General features: G+C 35.8%; 1 protein-coding gene across 4 annotated transcripts in view; it reads right to left on the reverse strand.

Moving 5' to 3' along the window:
- Positions 1–22,603, reverse strand: part of LOC127976210 (forkhead box protein N3) — an 81,904-nt gene that overhangs the window by 21,853 nt on the left and 37,448 nt on the right. For all 4 annotated transcript variants that reach the window (XM_052580478.1, XM_052580479.1, XM_052580480.1 and 1 more), the window contains exons 3-4: positions 15,565–15,701; positions 3,409–3,476 (exon numbers count right to left, since the gene is read on the reverse strand). In XM_052580478.1, coding sequence (XP_052436438.1) covers positions 3,409–3,476; positions 15,565–15,701 — 205 coding nt within the window. The remainder of the gene's footprint in view (positions 1–3,408; positions 3,477–15,564; positions 15,702–22,603) is intronic.

The following is a 22,603-nucleotide window of genomic DNA, read 5'->3' on the forward strand; positions in this document are numbered from 1 at the left end:
TGTCAAAAGGGCTTCCACAATCACCAAATCAATCCCAACCTACTGGTAGCTGGGCGAGAGGGGAGAGGTGCTTAGCTGTGAGAGAGTGTGAGAAAATAACAGACAGAAGACAGAGAGAAAGAGAAAGCAATGATCAGTTTTGCATTGAAACTGAAGGAGTAAATCTCATTGGTAATCCCTTATTAAATAGTTGTTAGAACTTCTTGGTCTTTGTGCGGTTCTGTGCTTGTCCTTTCCGTCAGTAAAAAGTCTGCTAAAATCCAATAAGAGGGCTGGATATGGACCGCTTGTCACAGTGTGCAGGATCAGCACACTAATTTACCACAAGCTTTTACTAGAACAAGATCTTAGGAAAGAATAATGCTACATGCACTTGAAAATAGCAAAACCATTGTTCAACTTTTTAATAAAATAAAATACACAAATGCATACTTGCAATATTATTCAAAAGTTTGGGGCGAGTATGTTTTTTTTTTTTTTTTTTTTAATTGATACTTTATGCCACAAGGGGGAAAATTATATTAAAGACATTTATAATATCAAAGTTGATTTCATATTAATACCATTCTAAAGCCATATAAATGCTATAAACTTTCAATTTATCAAAGAATCCTGAAAAAAATTATTGCGATTTACACAAAAAAAAGCAGCACAATTGTTTTCAACATTTGCAACAGTATTTTTTTCTTAAGTCCAAATCAGCATATTAAAACGATTTGTGAAGAAATAGAAAAAAAAATCGAATAATAATGTTTTTAAATTAATTAAAAAAATAACTATTCTATTTCCATTTCCTTCTCACATAACAAATCAATATTTCATGTCTGTTTATTTATTTATTTATTTGGGTGGCCATTGCTTTAGCAAACTTCCTATCTAAGAATAGGCTACGATCAATTCCTGATGGCCCTACACAGAATATACCGTTTCACCCAGAAATACATTACATTATGGACTTTGAAATTCCAGTTGACTTCATCAACTCGGCTACACATGCCCCAGTCAGTGTTCACACTCACTTACAATTTATGACATGTTATGAAGTTTCTAGTAGACTTCAAAGAAAGCCATTTTGAAACTAAATGACCTCTGGGCTTCCATAACTGACAATGTGCCAGTGATCGACCTGTCACCAATAAAAGTCAAAAGACCTGCAGCTAGTCCGTCTAGAGACTTCACTGCAAATCTTCATCCCAGAGAGTATAAGACGACAAAAATCGAAATATTTGAGTCTCTTTGTACTTTAGAGTGACAAGATGAAGTTTCAAATGATATCTGAGGATGCAAGTCAATCACGTTCTGAATAAACTCTAAACAGCACTCCGTCAGACATCATCTCCAAACACAGGCAAGACAACAATTTTCAGTGCTTGTTCAGTATTTGTTACAAAACCAAAAACAACATCTCCTTGATAAATGCTATCTCTGAAATAACACTTTCTTCTCCTGCCTTTGTTGAACCCATACCAAATCCATCTTTCTCTTAAAAAGGACCGTTTAGCCTTAATAACTTTTAGCCTTTTGAAAATTTCCTCCAAAATGGATAATCATATCAAGCTAGCATCTTAGATCTAATTGATGTTTCAATAGCTATGCAATAGACAGGGACTTGACAAGCAGAAGAAACTTTCACTTTAATGTTTAATGGCATATCTGAGAAAGAAGGATGTGAAGGGCACAGTACGTGTGAATGTGCGTCAGTGTGCGCTAGCACTTCTGAGCTCAGCAGATGCCCCTCCTACAAACGTGGCAGCCGTTGCAGGTGTATCGCTGTCGCCTCCCCACGCGTCTGATAATATCACAGCCACAAAAGAGTTTACAAAACACACAGCTAACTGCCAATTATACTGAACAAGTCGCTGCCTGCACGGCCCCTGATGCAGCGCTCAAAAGCTGCTCTTCTAGAGGGTGTGTTGTGATTTAAGCATGTTGAAGAGAGTGATGATATAGAACCAGGCAATCATTCGCACACATCAGATACTCATTATGGTGCAGGGGTTTATGTAAAAAAGCAAAATAATGATCAGGCTGTGAGTAAGCAGCTAAAGTTGCTCTTGGAGGTGGATGTCTGCTGGGCTTTGGGCTGCTGTGAGTGTCACACTCGCACCTCGGATGGAAAACATATTTATCATAACAGCTCTCACACCGCACTTCCATTAGTGTGCCGCTTTAAATGCCACCAGGTTAATTAAATCTCTGATTACTGTGATTCACATGTGGAGGGAATCCAGCTAATGCTAAGGAGAGATTTAAAGAAGGAAATTGTCAGGACAAGAATATCAAGCATATCAAGTGAAACAATCCAAGCCATTGGTCAATTAATTTCGTCCGTGTCAATAAGTCCACCACTAGTATCAATGGACCACAGTAGGCATTGCTCTTAAATTGATTAAAACTGTGTTTTGCGCACATGAACCAGGCATGTGATTCCATGCATAACTTCCTGTCCTCCATCAATAAAAAGCAGCAAAATTCATATGTAATAAATAGGAAGTCTATTATCTTTAAAACATTACTTACTGCTACTTTGCATTGACTAAACAAACTAAAAACACTGTAACTGTTATCGTGACATTTACTCTGCAATTGCTTGGGAGCAAGATACTGAGGAAAAGTGCACAACGACCCATCCAATCCTCTGCCTGCTGAGGCTAATGAGTGCAATAAGGCATTTCATTGCAGCCATTATTAAAATAAGCAAGGAAACAGCCACAAGGTCTAGTTTTAAAAGGTTTGCTATCGTGGATTCAACTTTAAAAGGGTTCTGTGTACAAAACCATTAGTTTTTTTAGGCAGACAACAAGCGCTAACCCTGTATAATACACATAATCATCTAATGGTGGAATATTTTATAGACTGCCCTTCAAGTTTAAAAAAAATTAAGTGACCATTTTAATTTGATTCCCAATATATTACGATATATCCTTTTCTGTAAAAAAAGAGTAAATGAAAGCCACAAGGATGCACAATACCATCTACAGACAATCATTTTATCCATTTAGCTTTCTTTGAATACTTGACACTTCAACAAGTTTGTTCAACAATAGGGAAAAGGACATGCACATCAAAACCGAGGGAAAAATTTCTCAGGATTACAGAATGAGAGAGAGAGAGGAAACAACTGAAGGCTGGCAGGATCCAAATGCCACATTGAAAAGAAGTGTCGAAAAACAGTCTCAGATTCGAAGCAGCTCTTTTTAAACCAGGGCAAACAAACCAAACAAACACCCACCCAGCTTATTCCTTTAGGAGCTAGCCAGGTACACGAATATGAGCTTTTTGTTGATGGAAGGGCTCATCTAAAGAGCATGCAAATAAATCAAGATCCCTTCTTGTAGTAGAATTGATGCAGATAAAAAGGACAAAATGGTTCAAAGCGTGTAAATACGGTAAGACACATCACTCTACCTTGAAGCAGGACTCCCTTGTTTTTTCTGTAATAAGGACTTCCTGGCCAAATTGGAGTACTGGACATACTGTAAAGAAAACACAGTGGAGAGAATGATGAGAAAGTGACACAAACAGATGATGTACAACTGACAGATGGACTGCAGTCCTGAAAAACAGACAGCAAAACGGCATGAACGATATTTTAAGAAATGAGCAGTGCCAAAAGACAGAGCGAGACAGACAGAGAAAGCTCAAATCCACAAAGAATTACCATGGTGACTGTAGCTTCTGCCAGTTTTTATGTTGATACTGTAAAATCGTAAATGAAAAAAGGATCACAGTTCAAGTTATCAAGTTATGAGATCATGTTATCACAATTTTACATTAATTATATTAACTGATGCAGCTAGAGATGAGCAATGCCACGTTTTCAAGTAAAATGCTTAAAAAAACATCGCAATGCAATTACCAAAAGATGTCGGTCTGATTATACATGGCTGTTGTAAAGGAAAAGATCAGATCATATTCAGTACTCACTCTCAGGTCATTCAAGATGTAGATGATTTTGTTTCTACATCAGAACAGATCTGGAAAAATGTAGCATTACATCATTTGCTCACCAGTGGATCCCCTGCAGTGAATGGGTGCCGTCAAAATGAGAGGCCACAATAGTGAACATCACAATAATCCACAAGTAATCAACACAACTCCAGTCCATCAATCCTAAATCCATAAATTTGGTTGTCCGTTGTCCTTTCGCATTAAAATCCACCTTTATATTTAAATCTGTGCATATTTCACTCCTGATTCAGACATTTGACTTTAAGAAAGTCTTAATGAAGGATTTGTTTCATACAAATACACAGACTTTCACTTCAGAATGCATTACCTGATGGACTGGAGTGGTGTGGATTATTTTTGGATTATTGTGATGTTTTTATCAGCTGTTTGGTCTCTCATTCTGACGGCACCCATTCACTGCAGAGGATCCACTGGAGAAAATCTATCCAAATCTTATTTGATGAAGAAACAAACTCATTTACATCTAAAATGGCCTGAGGGTGAGTAAATTTTCACCAAATGTTTATTTTGGGGTAAATTCTTCCTTCAAGTATTATAATAAGATGAATTTCAAAAGAACTTTTCTACAAGGTAAGTGATCACCATGTGAATTGTCAGCTGAAGGAGCTACAGTAACAATTAAAGCAATAAATTGATACATTAAAAAGAATCCAATAGAAGATCTAGTAAAATAGAAAACTAGTAAACCTTCAACAACCAAGTAGTAAACTTCTGGTACAATGGCAGGTTTTTGTATGGGAACTACAATATTTCTGCCCCAGGAACCAGCAAACAGCATTTGACCAAGTAAACAAAACATGGAGGCTTATGCAATGTTGAGACACGACTATGCAGCAACATAGTCATTACATCCTCTTTCAAATTGAGCCCTCGTAGCTTTAATCATTACTTTCTGGTGGTGAGATGACAGGCCGGCGCAGGTGATGGTGCTGCAGACTTCAGTATGAATTACACATTCAGCTGAATTACACATCCCCGACTGGTTAGACCTTTCTTTTCTTTTTTTGGCACAAATGAACTGAGCGATCAGGAAAAGCATGTCAGCGTCTATATATATTTCATTTGTATTTCTGGTTTTATAAAATGCCTGAAAACTTAACATCTAAATATGCTTGTGATGAACAGGAAAAAAGCAAGTTACTCTGCTGTCTGCAAGAATCAGACCTTCAGGATTCCTCACATACTGTATAGAGGCTATGGATTTTTCTTGGTGATCATGGACATCCTTTGAGAAGGAGGTCAACAGGTCCTTCATGAAAAGAAGTGATGGTGTGAGGCAGGATGTGTGTATAAACTCAAAAGGTATCTGAGAAGAACTTAAGGAACAACAGATCAACGTAACAAAACATCATTCTCAGATGCATGCGGTTCAGTATATTATTTACATTATTTACATATTACATATTAGTACAATAAATCAAATAATATATAATAGATTTAGTACTTATGTTATAATAAAATTACATGATAAGCATACATATAAAAAAAGTAAAGTGATATAAAATGATCTCATTAGTACAGAAAATATATATATATTAAAATAAATAGTATTACTAAATATAATATATATATATATATATATATATATATATATATATATATATATATATATATATATATATATATATATATATATATATATATATATATACAGACAAACTATCATAAGTATTGCAACAGAATGTTCACTGTAACAAAAAATGTAAATATTACATTTTATAATCAGTATAGTAAAAAAGTATTACTAAATAATATTGAATAATTACATTTATCTATTTTTAATTATGAAAAAATATTTAATCTAAACAAAAATTATTATATATATATATATATATATATATATATATATATATATATATATATATATATATATATATATATATATATATATATATATATATATATATATATATATACACAGTATAAGTTTATATAAATACAAATTCCATTTAAATCATATATAAAGATATATATCAAAGTAATAAAAACTAATAGAAAAGAGTAAAAAAGGAAAGATAAACTACTGTAAGTGTTGCAACAGTGTGTAAACTGCAAAGTAATAAATGTTGACCAAATACAGTACTCAAGAACATTTGTCAAGAATATGAGTGCTTCAAATATGATCAAAGTTCACAAATTCTCTCACAAATTTTCTCTTTGTCTTTTCCATCTCCTCCAATGCAATCTTCTTCCTTCAGTCGTGATTCCTCATGCTCCATACTGTTTGCATTCCCAAACACTGATCATTTGTGACGGCAAATATGAATTTCCTGACCTTTTTGTTTGGGATTTGTGAAGTACTGGAGCATGGTTTCACATTTAGCAAAGTTTCAGAAATGGTTTATCCACGTCTCTGTTTTCTGACAGTTCCTTCTGATCTGAATATGTTTCGCTTCAAAGGTTACGAAATGTATTTATTTATTTATTTCATGGATTAGCTGCTCAGTTTCCATCGATTATCTTCTCATGTACGATTCCTCCTCCGTCTCACTGTCTCGCTCAGTGCTCACTGTGAGCTTCACAAATCTAATCAGGAGCAGTCTAATCTTTAATTTAGCCCTCTATCCACTTTTTGCCTCCCCGTAGATTCAGTATGTGCAGACATTGGCTCTGTCATCTCCCCCTTCTTAATCTTCTTAGAGTATATTAACTAATTGAGAATTAGAACAAACAGAGGTGACACAGGGCTTTGAGCACATTTGTCTACGTGTTGTATTTAAAAGCCCAAGACTGCGGGTTGATGGGGCTGTTTTGGCTCTAGACCTCTTGCGATGAAGGAGCGCTCTATGGTGCGTGGCATCTCCAAGCGTGTGCCAAGGCTAATAAACACAGCACTGCCACTTCACATTTGCTAATCTCCACAGAGCTCTTTCAGACTTCAGGTATCTGCCCTGACAATTGAGGATAATTTAGTGTGAGAAGTAATGGAACCTCTCTATTTCTTTGCGGATCCATTAATTACAGTGTTCCGTCAGAATGTGTTTGATTTTTTTCCCCTCTTTTTTCCCGTTGAGAGTGATTAAAACATATCTCGGCACAGCTCAGACGCAGCTTGAGACGAACATCTTCATTAGCATACTAGTCGCCTAGCAACTGAAACATCTCTAACTTTGAGGTTTTTTCACTAACCTTACACCTGAGTACAGCACACAGTCATTACTAATGTAAGGATCCACCAGTTCTGATCCACTTATCCCCAAAATGAACACACACACACACACACACACACACACACACACAAACAGCGATACCTAAAACAAGCAAAAATGTCAAACTAAATACAAATACATTTACTTTTGCTCCTTACAACCACAATAAATGAGACTAATATCAGAAAAGTATACAAATATTCACTCCACAAAAATCAGAAATTGCGGATTAAGATATTAAGTTGAAAACTTGCAAAACAGAGAGCTAAAGGCAGAAATTAATATTAAATATTTAATGTTTAATGAATATGTAATAATATGAATAATGATAATAAATAATATTTTGTTATATATATATATATATATATATATATATATATATATATATATATATATATATATATATATATATATATATATGCATATTAATTACAATTTTATTACATAGATTTTATATAAAAATATACAAATGTATATTATTTAATATTTAATGTTTATGGTATTTAAAAAATATATTTTTTAATATTTATAATATTTTACAAATCTATATTTGATGATTATTAATTATATATATAATTATATATATTAATATTGTATGCAGTGTTTAATATTTATAATATTTATTTTATATTATAATTTATTTACTTCTTATTACATAAATGATATATTATAAATCAAATAAATTTTTTTAATCTGCCAAGATTTGATCATTGTGGCATAATCTCTCTCTCCTCTCTCTCTCTCTCTCTCTCTCTCTCTCTCTCTCTCTCTCTATATATATATATATATATATATATATATATATATATATATATAAATTATTATACAAAAATAAAATAAATATCTAAATAAGATAAATTATATAAAACAATCTGACTACAGCCATCGATAACAAATATTCATCCTTACTATCTAAGAATAAACAGTGTACAGTTCCAAAGTATTCGAATGAAATAAAACATACTCTTTTGTTGATTTAAACCGTTATGCGTAAGTGTTCACAGGAAAAGAAAAACTGCTGGCTGAAGAACAGTAAGAAAGAGCAAGATCCCTGCGGTGCTGGGTTCACCGTGCCATCTCTGCCTCTTTCTGCTTCTCCTTGCGTCTCTTTAGCAGTCAAGAGCAGTGCTTATACTCCTAATGCACATACGCTTTGTATCGGGTTACAGCTACTGTATGTGTTGCCATGGACACAGCATGCCTCATGATAGACGACCCAGGTCCTTATTTTAATCAGCTGTAAGAACCCAACCAAAAAAGCAGGAAAGCTTTTATGATATTACGTTATTTATATGTTATTATGTGCCCTCCACTCTCTGAACATAATAAAAAGAAATGAGATCTCCCGCTGCAATTATTTGGCCCATGGTTTCGCCAGTATAATCGAACACATTCAAAGAAGGCTACAATCAAACAGCTGCTGATGGAATTTGAGCTCATGAGGCCTGATGTGGCCTTGTATCAATAGCCGCTCTTGTTCTTGACTAAAGGAACTATTACTGTTACTCACAGTTAACATTAGGGATTTGAAAAAAAAACTCCTATTCAACTTAAGTGCAAAACTGTTTGTGCTACAGGCATGAATGATACTGCAAATCATACGGCTAGTTGCTTGGAAGACGAACATCTAAATTAAAGGAGGGAAAATCAGAGACTTGGGGTGTACTCTTTGGCCTTGGGACAATGTAGGAACCACCTAGCAACCAGTCAGAACACCCTAGCAATGTCATGGCAAACACCCTACAGGTCTCAATGCCGTGTTCTAGTATTTCCTAGTATTTTGCCGGAGAGTTTTGCATGGGCAAGCACCCCTCATTTTATTCAAAACATGTAAAATTCTATTTAAAACCTGTTGTATAACAGCACTTGAGGGGTGGAGGGGGGAGGGGATACGTCAGGGTACAGGGCCTGGAACAGAACAGAGCTGCTACCTCAGCCTGCATATGCATATCCTGGTAATCTAAGCGGAAACGACCCCGACTGGCTCCACCGGAACCTCTTTGAACCTGCTCTGTGGGAACGTGGCTCGCTCCTTCAGCTGAAATGCTTTTTAATCAAATGTTAAGGCCAACTATGAGAGCCAAAACCTGCTTCTTGAGGGCTCTGGCCGTGCGACTATGACTGTCAGAGCTTTTTCAAAAATGTTAACATCAATGGGGAAGGGCGCTCTTTTGCCCTTGCTGGATGTTGGAATGTAGAGTACACGGGCCACCGGCTGCAGTCATGCTGGGTATATACCCCATCTATTTTTAATCTGTTTGCTCTGTTAATGCAAACACTCACACCTTTCAAGGAACAACCGCTTTCTCCATCTCCATCAGGAGTCGGCCAGGGTTATTCATTTTTAAACAAAGCTTACCTCCTTTTGCTTGATTCTATAATCTCATTTCAAATCCTATCGCCCACTACATTTTCCTTTTACCCCTACAATCGCAATCCTCTTTAACTAATCTAAAGTCTAATTGGTGCCAGCACCGGTTCTCCCCTGCAGGTTACTTCTCGCCTTGAGATTTTTAACTTTTGTTCGTGTGAAATCTGAACTGCTCTCACCCGGGATCACGGCTCACAATGGAAGCTTTTTCGGGGCCAGAGGGTTGTGAAGACCGCACACAATTAGTGGAAGGAATTTCGGAGCAGATTCTCGCAGACTTCTTAAACCTGGCAAATTCCAAAACCTTAAACGTGACATACAGCCAAGTATGGTGACCCATACTCAGAATTTGTGCTCTGCATTTAACCCAACCATAGTACACATACACACAGCAGTGAACACACACCCAGAGCAGTGGGCAGCCATTTATGCTGCGGCGCCAGGGGAGCAGTTGGGGGTTCGGTGCCTTGCTCAACGGCACCTCAGTCATAGTATCGCCGGCCCAAGCCTCGAACCCACAACCTTAGGGTTAGGAGTCAAAATCTCTAACCACTAGGCCACAACTTCCCCTATGCAGGGGTGGTAGAGTGAAAACTGAACATTCCACAAAATGTTTTGCAAAAAAATATTCTTAAAAGATTTTTTAAATGTTCTTCACACTCAAAAAATGTAAAAACTGACCATTGAGAGGTACTTTGTGAAACCAAAAATGGTTATTCTATGGAATGACTGTGGAAAACCCCTTTTTGGAACCTTTATTTTTAATAGTGTGAAACCTATTAATTCCACATGAGTTGGAAAAAATTTATTTAGATTATTAAAATATTCCTCACACTAATAAAAAAATTCCTCTTTCAAGAATTATCCACTGAAAGGTTCTTCAGGGAACCTGAAAAGGATCTGCTATTACAGTGCTACAAAATCGCCCCTTGGAGCCTTTATTTTAAGTGTGTAGACGGTGAAACTCAAAGACAGCGTATTTGCAATTCGAGATTCATCTGTACAAACAACTAAATCACAGCTGGAGGGAAGTGGTTTTGGAGCACAATAAAAATGGAACCAGACAGAATATTTTCCATGGACTTTTAACAGGAAAAAGGCAGGCTGTTGACAAACCTCCAAAAGAACAAAAATACCTCAAAGACAATAAATCTCAGACGCTCTTCCAATGACTGCTTACCGCCACCCAAAAAAAGCCACAATCTTCCACAACCTCTTTTTTGTTTCTCTAAATCACCTAAAGAGACGATAAAAGGGGTTATGAGAGAAGCTAAATAAGATGTTTGTGTATGTTAAATTAACTTATATACTAAACACTCAAAATACCTCAATCGCTCCCAAACAGTCTTTCTGCTAAGGATTTTCTCTTCAATCCCATATTAATCAAAGAGACATGTGACACATTCCATCAGAGGGTTCATCAGTCTGGACTGCTGAAAAGCTAATATATCTCTGAACTTTATAGGAGGAGAAGATTCAAGGGTTTCTGCCAGATATTGAAAAGCCCCATCATTCAGAGCACCAGCCATTGGAGAAAGCGTGGAAAAGTGGGCTATCTTGTCATTTAGTGTTACTGAGAAGACTTGAAAGTAGGAAAGGTGGGGGCCGGGGCACACAAATAAACCTAGAAATATGGGAGAGAAAGAAGCTAAACAACACAATACCCGACTGGAGCTTTTCATCAGCTTGTACATTGAATTTGTTTTCTTAGTAATGCGTTTTTACCCACGGGCTGAAAAGACAACTATTAAAAATGAGAACTATGTCACTCTCGGTGCATTCAGCGTTTTTTTTTCTTTCTTTTCTTTCTTTCTTTCAGGGATTCATTTAAAATTAATCTCCTAAAGCAACTGGACCTCCAGTTGTCATCTCCGATAATTCACGCATCCTCAAATTTTTATGAAGACGGACAAAAGCAGTTACAGAAAACCCTACAATAGGCTCCAAGCCATCTGCGGTTGCTATGGAGAGTTGCGTTTTTCCAGGGCGCTAGTGTATTTCTCGAGCGCTAATGGCCTGTCCTTTTGCCAGGCAACAAATAGCCCTGTGATGCAACTGCACCTGTCTCGGCTATGTGTTACCATGGAGGCGTTCCTGTTGCTATGGCGACCATCACGCTAATAACCTCGCAAGGGCAAACGCGCGTTGGTGAACTCCGAGGCCCAGCTGTTCCTCCCGCACTCTCGTTTTTTCATGTTTCTCAAATTCTTGGAGGATATTAAGGAATGTTTTTCTAGCTGAGCCCACACTCGGCCATTTAGTGTAGTCTAGGTTTCTTGCACCAAAACCGTACAGTATACTATCCTGTCAGTGACCTTTACAGTGTACACAACAACATGACAAACAATACAAACATAGAATTTTTTCCATATTACACAGGTTTTTTTATTTGTCATGACAGCAACAAAAGATGTCTTTGTTACTGTTTTGTAAGAATATTACGTTTGCATTTACATTGATTAGTCAAAATTACGTAGAAGGTATAAAATGATATAAGCAGTGCTCAATCGCAAAATACTATGTAGAATTTTGCCAATTAATTGGAATTCGGAATGACAGGAAGGGGAATTTAGTGTACTGAAATGAAAAGAAATGTTTTTTTTTCATCCTATATCCATAAAAATTTCATTTTATTCATAAGGTCTAAAAACCTTCAAACTTTGAGGCTTTTTAAACTTTTAAAAACTTTCACACAAGACTTAATAAGATGTTACTGTACATCTATTATGTCCCTTTTTCCAATATGTAATATAAGTCTTAGGTGTCCAGAGAATGTGGAGTTTCAGCTCAACATACACGACAGGTCATTTATTATATCGATTTGAAAATGGCTATTTTGAGTGGAAGCAGAAACGGGATGTTTTCGTGCCTGTCTCTTTAAATGCAAATTAGTTACTGTTGCCTTCACAGTTCCTACTTTAGATACTCTGAAAAAAAAACATCTGTTTGGTTTTGATTATCATTTCTATCATGCTGAAATCATGTGTTTTAAACCATATTAGTTTAAACTTCTAATATACGGTTTACCTAAGCTTTTATAAGAAAATGTTTCTTGCTTGAATTCTGCTTAAATGATCTACCATAATGATAAACATGGCAGATTGTGTGTGGATCAATCAGGGCGGGGTCTCTGCTAATATGGCAGTGTCCGTCAACAGTCATGGGCGGAGCCTGTGCAAAGTGATGCCATATTGTACATAATTTGCAAACTGCTTTTTTTTTTTTTTTTTAATCATTATAGGGGGGTTGTGTACAAGGGTGGGAGTTTACAGTATGTTCAGAAAACATGGAAAAGTGAATTTTGTATAATAGATGCCCCTTAAAAATAACAGAAGCTTTGATTTTAAACTTTGTGTGTGTCTACAAAATACATCAAACTATTCTAATTTGAAAAAGATGCCCTAAAATAATTTCTGCAAGTTTCCCCTTGTTTAATTGAAATCACCTCCTCCCTCCACAGTGAATAAGGACACATACCTATCCACAGGGATTGATGATGACATCACCAGAACAGACTATGCATTCATCCCATCTGTCTACCTGATCAACAACCTGAAAAAGAGCTAAACCCCTCAGCTTGCTACTCTCAGGATCTAATAATCTCCATGCTATTGCTGTGATTACAAAAACTGCAAAGATGAAAGAGTGGTGTGTTAAAAAAATTGAGCATAAAAGAGGAGTAAGTCTGTGTAAGTCTATGACTCGTGTGAACCTTAGGAATGCTATAAAAAGCTTCATTCGGCTTCCTGGGAGCCGCAGTGGCCAGATAAACACTTTATTACACACTGCTACACACAGATTCACCATCTGGCCTGAGAGAAAGAGGAAGCTGAGTCTGTGTGTGCCCAACACTACTGTGCTATATTATTCACACACACAAACCTTACACCAGGGCCATCAGAACGATCTGAAATGTGAGGGCGAAACATAGTATAAACAACTAGATGAGGTAGAGCTCGTTCAATAAGAGTAACAGATTTGCTAAAAAAAAAGCATTTGCTAGAAGAAGTACCTCTTTTTTACACACCCAATATATACGGCAAGTAAACACCACATAAGACTCATTAGATTTTTGAGGCTGCAAGGTTCTTTGGAAATTCAAAAATTCTTAATGTTCCATTATAAAGTTCAGATCTGTGAATCGGTATCATCTGTTAGATCAGCACATGGAAAAATCTAGAGATTTAAAACTTCTTTGTGGACCTTAAAAAGTTCTTCTATGGCATTAGGCTGTAAAATCTTATATGCTTCTAATTGGAAAGTTTGTTTTTAAGAGTGTGTATTTGAAAAAAGTATTGTGAGGTTGTATAGGCTGTTGTTTTGAAGAGGTGTAGGCTAGAGGGACCGTCCTCTGTGATCTCCTCTTCCCAATGGGCCTCCGCGTCTTTGAACACCTGGTGCTAATAACCAACTCAGTGCTGTTCCCACACAACATTATCAGCGGAACAAAACTGACTGCAACACTCTATACAGAAGGGGAATTAACTAAGAATGAACTGCGTCCACTGATAGCGTCATATATTTGCACATACTGTCTGCGCTGTTTTAGCATGTGATTCACTAAAGGAATTATGCAAATCAGGTAACAGCACAAACACAGCCAAAATATAACTGCAGAATGCAATTTGCACAACACTATTCCATGAGTTTATGGATGACTCTGAGTGCTAGGGTCTTTAGAATGCAAAAAAAATTCTTGATATACCAATAAACAATTTTTTCTGCCCACAATATATTTTAAATATATGCTAAATCAATGTGTGTTTATTAATTGAAAATGCATGTTTAAAACTTTAAATGGCACAATATTTTAGATGAAACTTGTACTCGAAGAAGCAAGTACAGTATGCACTTCCAATCTTAAAATATATTTTGGGTAAATGTTTTTTTTTTTATGTACTGTACTTTGCACAATGTAAATATATTTTGCTGAAAATGGTCCAACATTTTACTATACTATTACTAAAACTTACAGAAAATATATGTATGCAAATATATTTGTAAAACATTGCCATTTCAAAGTACATTAAAAATATATCTAATGAAAAAAAGGAGAAGGGAAATGTAACAGCGTATACCATTACAGCAAAAAAACGAAATTATATATATATATAATTGTTTTGGGGGGTTTTTGGGCATAAGAGTGTTTATATATGTTTTCATTGATGATAACAGCTCGTTCAACGTTAACTTCTAACCAAATACTTTCTATCTATCTTGTGCAATCAATAATAATCCAAATAACATAAAGCATGTACCTGATACCTGAGGGTGGTTATTCAATAAGACTGATTTAGCAGGTGCAAAGGTTTAGAAAAACATTTCAGATATAATCAGAAACCTTAGGATAAAATAACACCAATTATCATTCCTCTCAAAAAGCCTTCCATCAGGTATGTGATGAGTTTTACTGAGTATTCTGTGCAGTTGGTCCAACAGTGCAATTTCGTCTCCTGCACACATGGATTTTGGGAGAAAAAAGTACTTATTTTGTTTTTTTTAAAGAAACAACCTTGTTCAGAATTTGCTTGTCGAGCTGTGAGATTTCTGCCTTGATGAAGCAGCAATGTGCTGCTGGAGGGAGAAATGCAGGCCATCATGACAAAACCCTATCCCAAAACATCTGAGCGCGGCTCCCTTCTCCGCCTCATTCCTTAATCATCTCGCCATGCTTGAGCAACACCTGAAACCCAGCCGATCTCTCTTACTAGAGCTGTCCGCTTTAATTCAATCTCTTTAAAAGCATCCATCTCCATTTTCCCTTTCTAGCCTCTGAGCTGGCCGCCCATTTGTTCCATATCCTTTGTTAAGGATGATATGCCATTTCAAGTTTTACAGTAAAGCAATTATTTTGTCTTGCACAGTCGAGTGGCTGGGAGCATGCAGACCTGTTAGCCGGATCAAAATCAAATGGAGCAGAGAGGGAGCCGCTTGGAACCCAACGCCGGGTCTCGCTCTGACAACTCCGCCTGGGGGGAACCGATACCAACAGGGACAAGCGCGCAACACGGAGTGGGAGAGAGACATTGGTGAGGTTTAAGGATCGATGTGTCCAGTGGGCCACTTGCCTACCTTTGATATGCCTGAGGAGAGGTGGGAGGCGTGGTGAACACCTGGGAATAAGGATGATAAGGCGTCTTCTTCAGCGCCTGGATGAGATTCTGTCTGTATTCGGGGTCTATGCACCAAAGGGAGCCCTTCCCGATACTCTGTGGAGGAGGAAAAGGAGTATATAGTCAGGACAGAAAAAGAAAAACCATCTAAATGTCTCAAGAGACAACAATAAAGATCAGGGCAGCTAGCAGAACCAGTGAAAGATATTCAGCTGTCAGTGTCTTGTGGTTAAAACTGGTGTTTGTGTACTTCTTCTTTTACCTTTTGACTGCATTTAATTGCCAGCTTTTCTGGTGTGTGGATTTTAATCTATGGACATCCGTTATTGAGCTATACATCCCTTTGTTGTGTTAATTCCCTTCACATTCCAAACATCAGATCATCAAGAAGGAATGTAATCATGAATATTCAATGATGGATAGCTGAGAATACAAGTACTTTTTCTATCTCTTGAAAATGGGCCGTCTTAAGATCTTTCAAATCGTAGTGTGCTCTTTTTAGGCATCAAAGGTGTGCTAGGGTTAAATTCTAAAGCAGCATAACATATATCCTTTGCAGATTTACAATTCCTGAATGCACTGTGAAAGGTTTAGAGAAATATGAAGGAGTGGTCACATTTCCTGTCATTTTAAATACTTACTTGGCAAAATAAGGCAAATATGTTTATTTAGTGAATTTCTGAGTTAATGCTTTGCTCTGGTTACAAGATAAGGCTGAGTTTGTTTGGTCCAGTACAAGGGAAGAAATGAGAACCAGACCACCTGCATTCCCTTGACCTCCACATTCTCCAGTTCATTAAAGTGAAACGGGCAGAAAAAAAATGCATCAAAAACCCAAGACGAACAAACTACAGCTAGCACATACAGTATGCTACAGACCACAGACAAACTCAGCATTTTAAAGAAAACAGCACGGTGAGCGAACGCTCCTAGTATATAAATCAGCTCTCCTGACAGATTCTGCTGAAAAGGAGGAAACAGCAAAATGTCACTTTGAAAGGGATAGCAGGAGAAAATGACTTGAGCTCATTAGTACAGACTACAATCAGTGTCATGTTACTAAGCCGCATTTTTCAGCTCAAGTTATCCCTGTACTGTCAGAGATTTACACAATCAGCAAACCACCGCGACGGAACAAAGTGTAGACTATCACCGTGCTCCTGTAAAGTCAAAGTCATTTCCTTTCACTCAGGCCCTTCAAAGCGATGGACAGCGTGTGCTGTTTTGTTAGACAGACTGTGTGTTCTCAATGAATCAATAGTCATGACCTTCAGATATAACTGACAGAGTGTCATACTGTGTGGCCTGAGGTAATACACACACACACACACACACACACACACACTGATCTGGTCCGTGTGTCACGTATTCAAAGTTTGCTAAACTAACAAACCAGACATTGCTTTTGCAGGAGGTCTCACACCCTGAAATCAGCCGTCTCTACTGACCGCTGTTAATTACTTTGAGTTAATTGAGTGTTTTTTGAAGGGTTTTTTTGAAGCTGCCATGAGATTTTTTCATCTTGAATACTACAGTAGATTCCCCCGAAAAGGGCTACGAAACGATAACACACTCTATTGATTGCTGCAAACCCCAGAGCGAGTGCTCGGCTCTTTACCCACAGTATTTGGCTTCAGTGGAAAGATTTGTACCAGCGCAAGTCAAACAATTCAAACCCTTGGAGTGTTTTAGCAAACAAAATAAACAGCACATTTATTGGACTCACAATTCATTTACACTCATGTCTCGATGATTTAAAGCTTGCACCGTGAAATCGAAGGTACAACAGCAATGATAAAAAAAAAATCTAGTGGTTAAATAAATAGTTATAGGATAAATTGTTATAATAATAAAAATAATATGAATAGTAATATTACTATTACTAAAATTACTAATTATAATTTATACTTTATTATTTCTAGTTATAATTTGTATTATAATTATACATAATTATTCCAGTAAATAATTGAATTGTTGTAACATGCCATGTAAAAAAAAAAATCCAGAGGGAGAGGTCTTTCTTAGCAAAAAAATTCAATTTTCTTCTGAAAGCAGCGAATGCATTTATTCTTAGCACAAACTGACATTCTCCACCTAATTAAGCTGTCAACTTTCCATCAGCGTGTTTTAAAACCATACCTGGACCAACCACAAAGATGAATTGCACCATGAAATTCAATCCTTAAATGGTCTGTCCGGTAGATGCTCTGATGGAAATGAAAAATAGGGGAGTTAAAAGAAATGAACAGGATGGAAGCAATGAAAAAAAGGCAAAAATATAGTGAATGGTAAAGAAAAAAATTTAAATAAAATAAAATAAAATATAACAAAATAAAATAAAATAAAAAATACATTAAATTTAAAAAAAGAAAAGAAAAAAAAAAGAAAAGAAAAAACTAATAATTATACTAGTATTATTAATAATATCCATATTATTATTACTGTAGGGAAACAGAAAAATTAAACCAATATTACCTATATTTAGCTTTAAAGCTTTTTTGTCTCTTGGGAACAGGCAAAAGTTTACGATTAAACAAAGACGATCAATTTTAACTGTAGCATCATAAATCTACTACTGCTGAACCGACTAAAGTCAGTTTCTCTTGAGAATATGACATTCTGACAGCTTCAAGTAAAAAAAAAAAAGTTAAAGTTACACCCCTGAAATATTAGTTATACGCAGTGACTACGTTCCCAACTGATGTATTTGAGAACTATGTGTACTTTCGGACACAATAACGCTTCCGACAGGGCCACATCCGTCTTTAAAGGGTGTGATATGTGATCCTGAGAGCATCAGATTATTCATATGCCCCGTGGAGAAGAGGCTGCACTGGTCTGTCTTTCCAAATGTTCCGTAATCAGGAGAAATCAATAGGTTTCAGAGCACTTTGCCTCAGATTTATCTCCATCTCCTGACAGCTGCTGTGTCCGTCTGAAGTCCAGCTCAATGGCACCAGCCAATAGAGTCTCCAATCAGAGAGAGGGGGTGAAAAAAGGGAAAGGAGAGCCAGGGAAAAGGGGGGAAAGCACTTGGATTACACTGGTCTCCTAGGCAACAGGCAATGGTGGAGTATATAAAGACTGTTTGATAGTCTTGGCAGAGAGATCTTTCATTCTCCCTAAGAAGCACAGGCCTCTGAAGATGCTATATTCCATTATAAGCACTAAAGTTAATCCTATCAGTTCCTGAGCAAAATGAAAGACCTGCTATTATGAAGCACCCCCCTCCCCTCGACCCGACTGTCCAGAGTCCCCCCTTTTATGCTCACAACTTAAAACATGTGAAAAAAGGAACTGTGTGGAAATATTTAACCCAAAAAGCCAAGTTTTGGACCCATATCTTAATGAAACAACTGCCCATTATACTATCACTCTGCAAAATACAAAAACACCTGTTTCATTCTTACTTTCATTGTTATGACTGCTTATATGGGAGTTAAAAAGAAAAGAAAAATCCTCTAACTTAATATTAAACTATAGCACGTTAATCAAAGATACGTTCGTGCTACAGACATTAGTACTATTAGATTTAATCAGTGTTATTTTAATATTTCTATACTATTACTATTAGTTATTATTAATATTTTAAATTAGCTTTTCATATTTTTATTTTAGTAATATTGTTATGTGCTTTTTCATTTTTATTATATATATTTTTCTATTTACGTTTTATTTATTTTTAACTAAAGACTTCGTTTTTGTTCTTTTTATTTTTTTTTACTTGCAGTAATTTTAGTGTTTTAACTTTTTATCTAATATTTCGAATTAATATTTAATCAAACATTTTTTGGATGTGTATCTTTTCTGTAATCAACTGCTCACTTCAGTTTTTAAATCTTTGAAAAATTATAATTCAATAATGTTAAAACTAGTGCTGTCAAACAATGAATGGCATCCAAAATAAAAGTTTTAGTTTACATTACATATGTGTGTGTAAAGTGTATATTTATTATGTGTATACAAATACACACACATGTATATATTTAAAAAAATATATGTTACGTTTGTATAGTAAATATATTTACATGATATAATATATATGAATAAGAATATGTACACGTGTAAATATTTTCAAAATATATGCTGTATGTGTATGCCTTTATATATACATAATAAATATACACAATACACACGTTACCCTAAAATGTTTTTGTCTATTAACTAAACAGGTGTGGAAAAAAATACATTTAAACGAGGGACCTGAGCCATTTCTAAAGATTAAAGTTCACATTTATTTGGGAAAATACAGTTAATTACTGCTCTTTAAAGTGAAAGTAAAAACACAACAAAGAGATGAAAGACACCGGATTCTGCTAGACTAAAACACTTCTATTTCTGAAGAAAACCAATTCGTTTCAGCAGCACAATGCACTGACTTCCCAAAGCTCTGTTGGTAAGGTGATCTATATAAATGCAGACATCGACCGTTTTGAAACATGGATAAATCAAGGTGTCCAAAAGGACATCATTGCTTTGGTCTCCAAATCCCAGCAGTCATCAGCTGCTAATGGCTGCGGCCCCAGAGTCGTCATCTCTTCTGAGGCTCTGCGGCTTCAATCACATGAAGGAGCAGAGAAGCGGTAAGCTCGCTCTGTGATTGGTGCAGACACGATGACCTCCGTTCATATTGGCTGAATTCTGCACACAATGGCATTTTTAAAGCGGGTCTATATTGTGGAGTTCTGCAGCGGAGCATTAAGAGACCGATGACTCTACTCTCCTTCAGAGGCTCTCAGTGCATTAAGAAGGGCAAGAAAGGTCATTCATAATGAGGATGTTTGGAGAGGGGGATGCTTGGCTGTTGTTGGTTCTATTCACTTAGACGAGTCCAACACATCACCCCCATCCAACTTTCGCTCTCTCCTTTCAGTCTTTCTAAGACTTTCTGAAGGCTGAGTAGAGCATGAAGATCCACCATGGAGGTATCTCATGAAGGACATCAGAAGAACAATCAACACTAATGGCTTTTTACAAACAATTTAAACAATGTTATGAAAAAGATGATGCCAACTCTGAATTCTGATTGGATGTCAGAGTTAAATCCAAACTATTGTAAAATAGCTGATATATATTGTTTTACAATGCCTTGGTTGTAACAGAGTCTTTCAATCTGAAAAGTGATATACTTATGAATGCACACCAGCTGAATTACGTATCAGTTATGAATCGAAGTTGATAAACGGCAAAGCAAACATAAACAGCCAACAATACATCTAATGCATCATATTACTTGACAGAAAAATCTATTATTTATATAATAATAATAATGATTATAATAATAATAATTATTATTATTATGTAATCAAATTTACAATATATGCACCTTACAATACTCGTTACATTTTATAAATATACAAAAATATATGTTTTTAAACTGATCATTATTAAGATTGTTGTTATTATTAATGTTACTAATATATTCCCATTATTTATATGATATAAATCATATGTATTATTAAATAATACAATATTACCACATATAAAATGCAATATTCTAGTCTCTGTAAATGATCAGAATATGATTTTGACCATCTTTTTTTTTTATGAAACTATAAAATAAAAAATTAAGTTTTAGAAAACTACCAAAATGTAGTAACAGATTAATAAATTATTCTAAATATTTTTTTTATAAAATTAATATTTTATAAAATTATAATACAATTGTTTTAATAAAATGACTTTTTCTCTTTTCTTTCTGTCTCTCTCTATATATTCTATATTTTTATTCTAAATCATTCTCTATACTTTCAATATTTCTTATACTTTCATCTCTATTCTAGTATGTACTTCTTAAAATGTTCGCAAACTCTTGAATTTTCCTCTACATCCTTGGAACAGAAATGGATAAATGGATTTTCAGCACAAGTTTTCTGTAAATGCCTAGCGATGTAGGATTTTAAGAAAGTCTTGCTAAATCTTTCAAGAAAAACAAGTTTAAACTAAGTGGCTTGGTTCACCAAAAGCTAAACTGAGCAACGCCACTGACACAACCACGATCAATAATTTAGTTTAACGACATGCAAAACTGGTCCCAATAATGAGGCTCACATAAAAAACTCGGGTTTGCTAATGACCTGTGTAATCCTAATTAAAGAGGATTCCTTTGCAGAGCCTGAAGCCATCCAGAGTAAAGCAGATACAAAAGTAAAAGCTGATGACATGATAAATTGAGACATGTTCTGTTCCCACAGTGCAGTCTGTGCCAGAACAGTACCCAGGACAGAGTGTGTGTGGGTGTGTGTGTGTATGAAAGCGTGCGTGTGCATTCATACCATCTTATGAGTGTATATGCTGTACAAGATCACCAGTGATGAAGGGTGGCCAGATCAAGCCCCGCTGAGATGTAGTCCCGCAAAAATTGCACAGTCTTGAGTAAAGTGTCTCTCTTGGCGTTCACTCACCGTGTTTATTCTGACACAGTCAGTGCACGCCGAGATCATACGCAAGCAATATGGTGTCCCCCACGGGAGCAACATACGGCCACGAGGCGTGAGGAGACCAAGCCTTGGAATCAAATCAGTGACTCAACTTGTGCAGGAAGTGACCAGACTCACACATTCCATCATATTTTAAACAAAGTGACCTTTTATGTGAGTGCAGTTAATATAGCAGTGCAGTCTATTTCCACCTATTGCCTGTTAACTAAAGCGAAAGTCAGCTTCCTATCACAGAAACGGAATAATATGCCTCTATAACAATTAATTTAAAATGTAAATTAGATGAATAAGTGAGTGGAGCCACGAATATAAAATCTTAAACTGCATAAAATATTAAATGTATTTGTTAAAATGTATTCAAATATTACATAAAAATACATACAAATGTCTTTTAATATCCATATAAATTCTTCATGAGAATTCTGAAGAATAAAATAAAATAAAATTCATTTTAGGTGGAGCCATGAAAGATTGAACCATTACCACTGAAAGAGCAGTATAATAATAAAATAATAGTACACATTGTTGTATAAAATGCTAAATATTATATTTATTAAA

Source organism: Carassius gibelio, chromosome B17 (genome assembly GCF_023724105.1).
Source record: "Carassius gibelio isolate Cgi1373 ecotype wild population from Czech Republic chromosome B17, carGib1.2-hapl.c, whole genome shotgun sequence".
NCBI lineage: Eukaryota > Metazoa > Chordata > Actinopteri > Cypriniformes > Cyprinidae > Carassius > Carassius gibelio.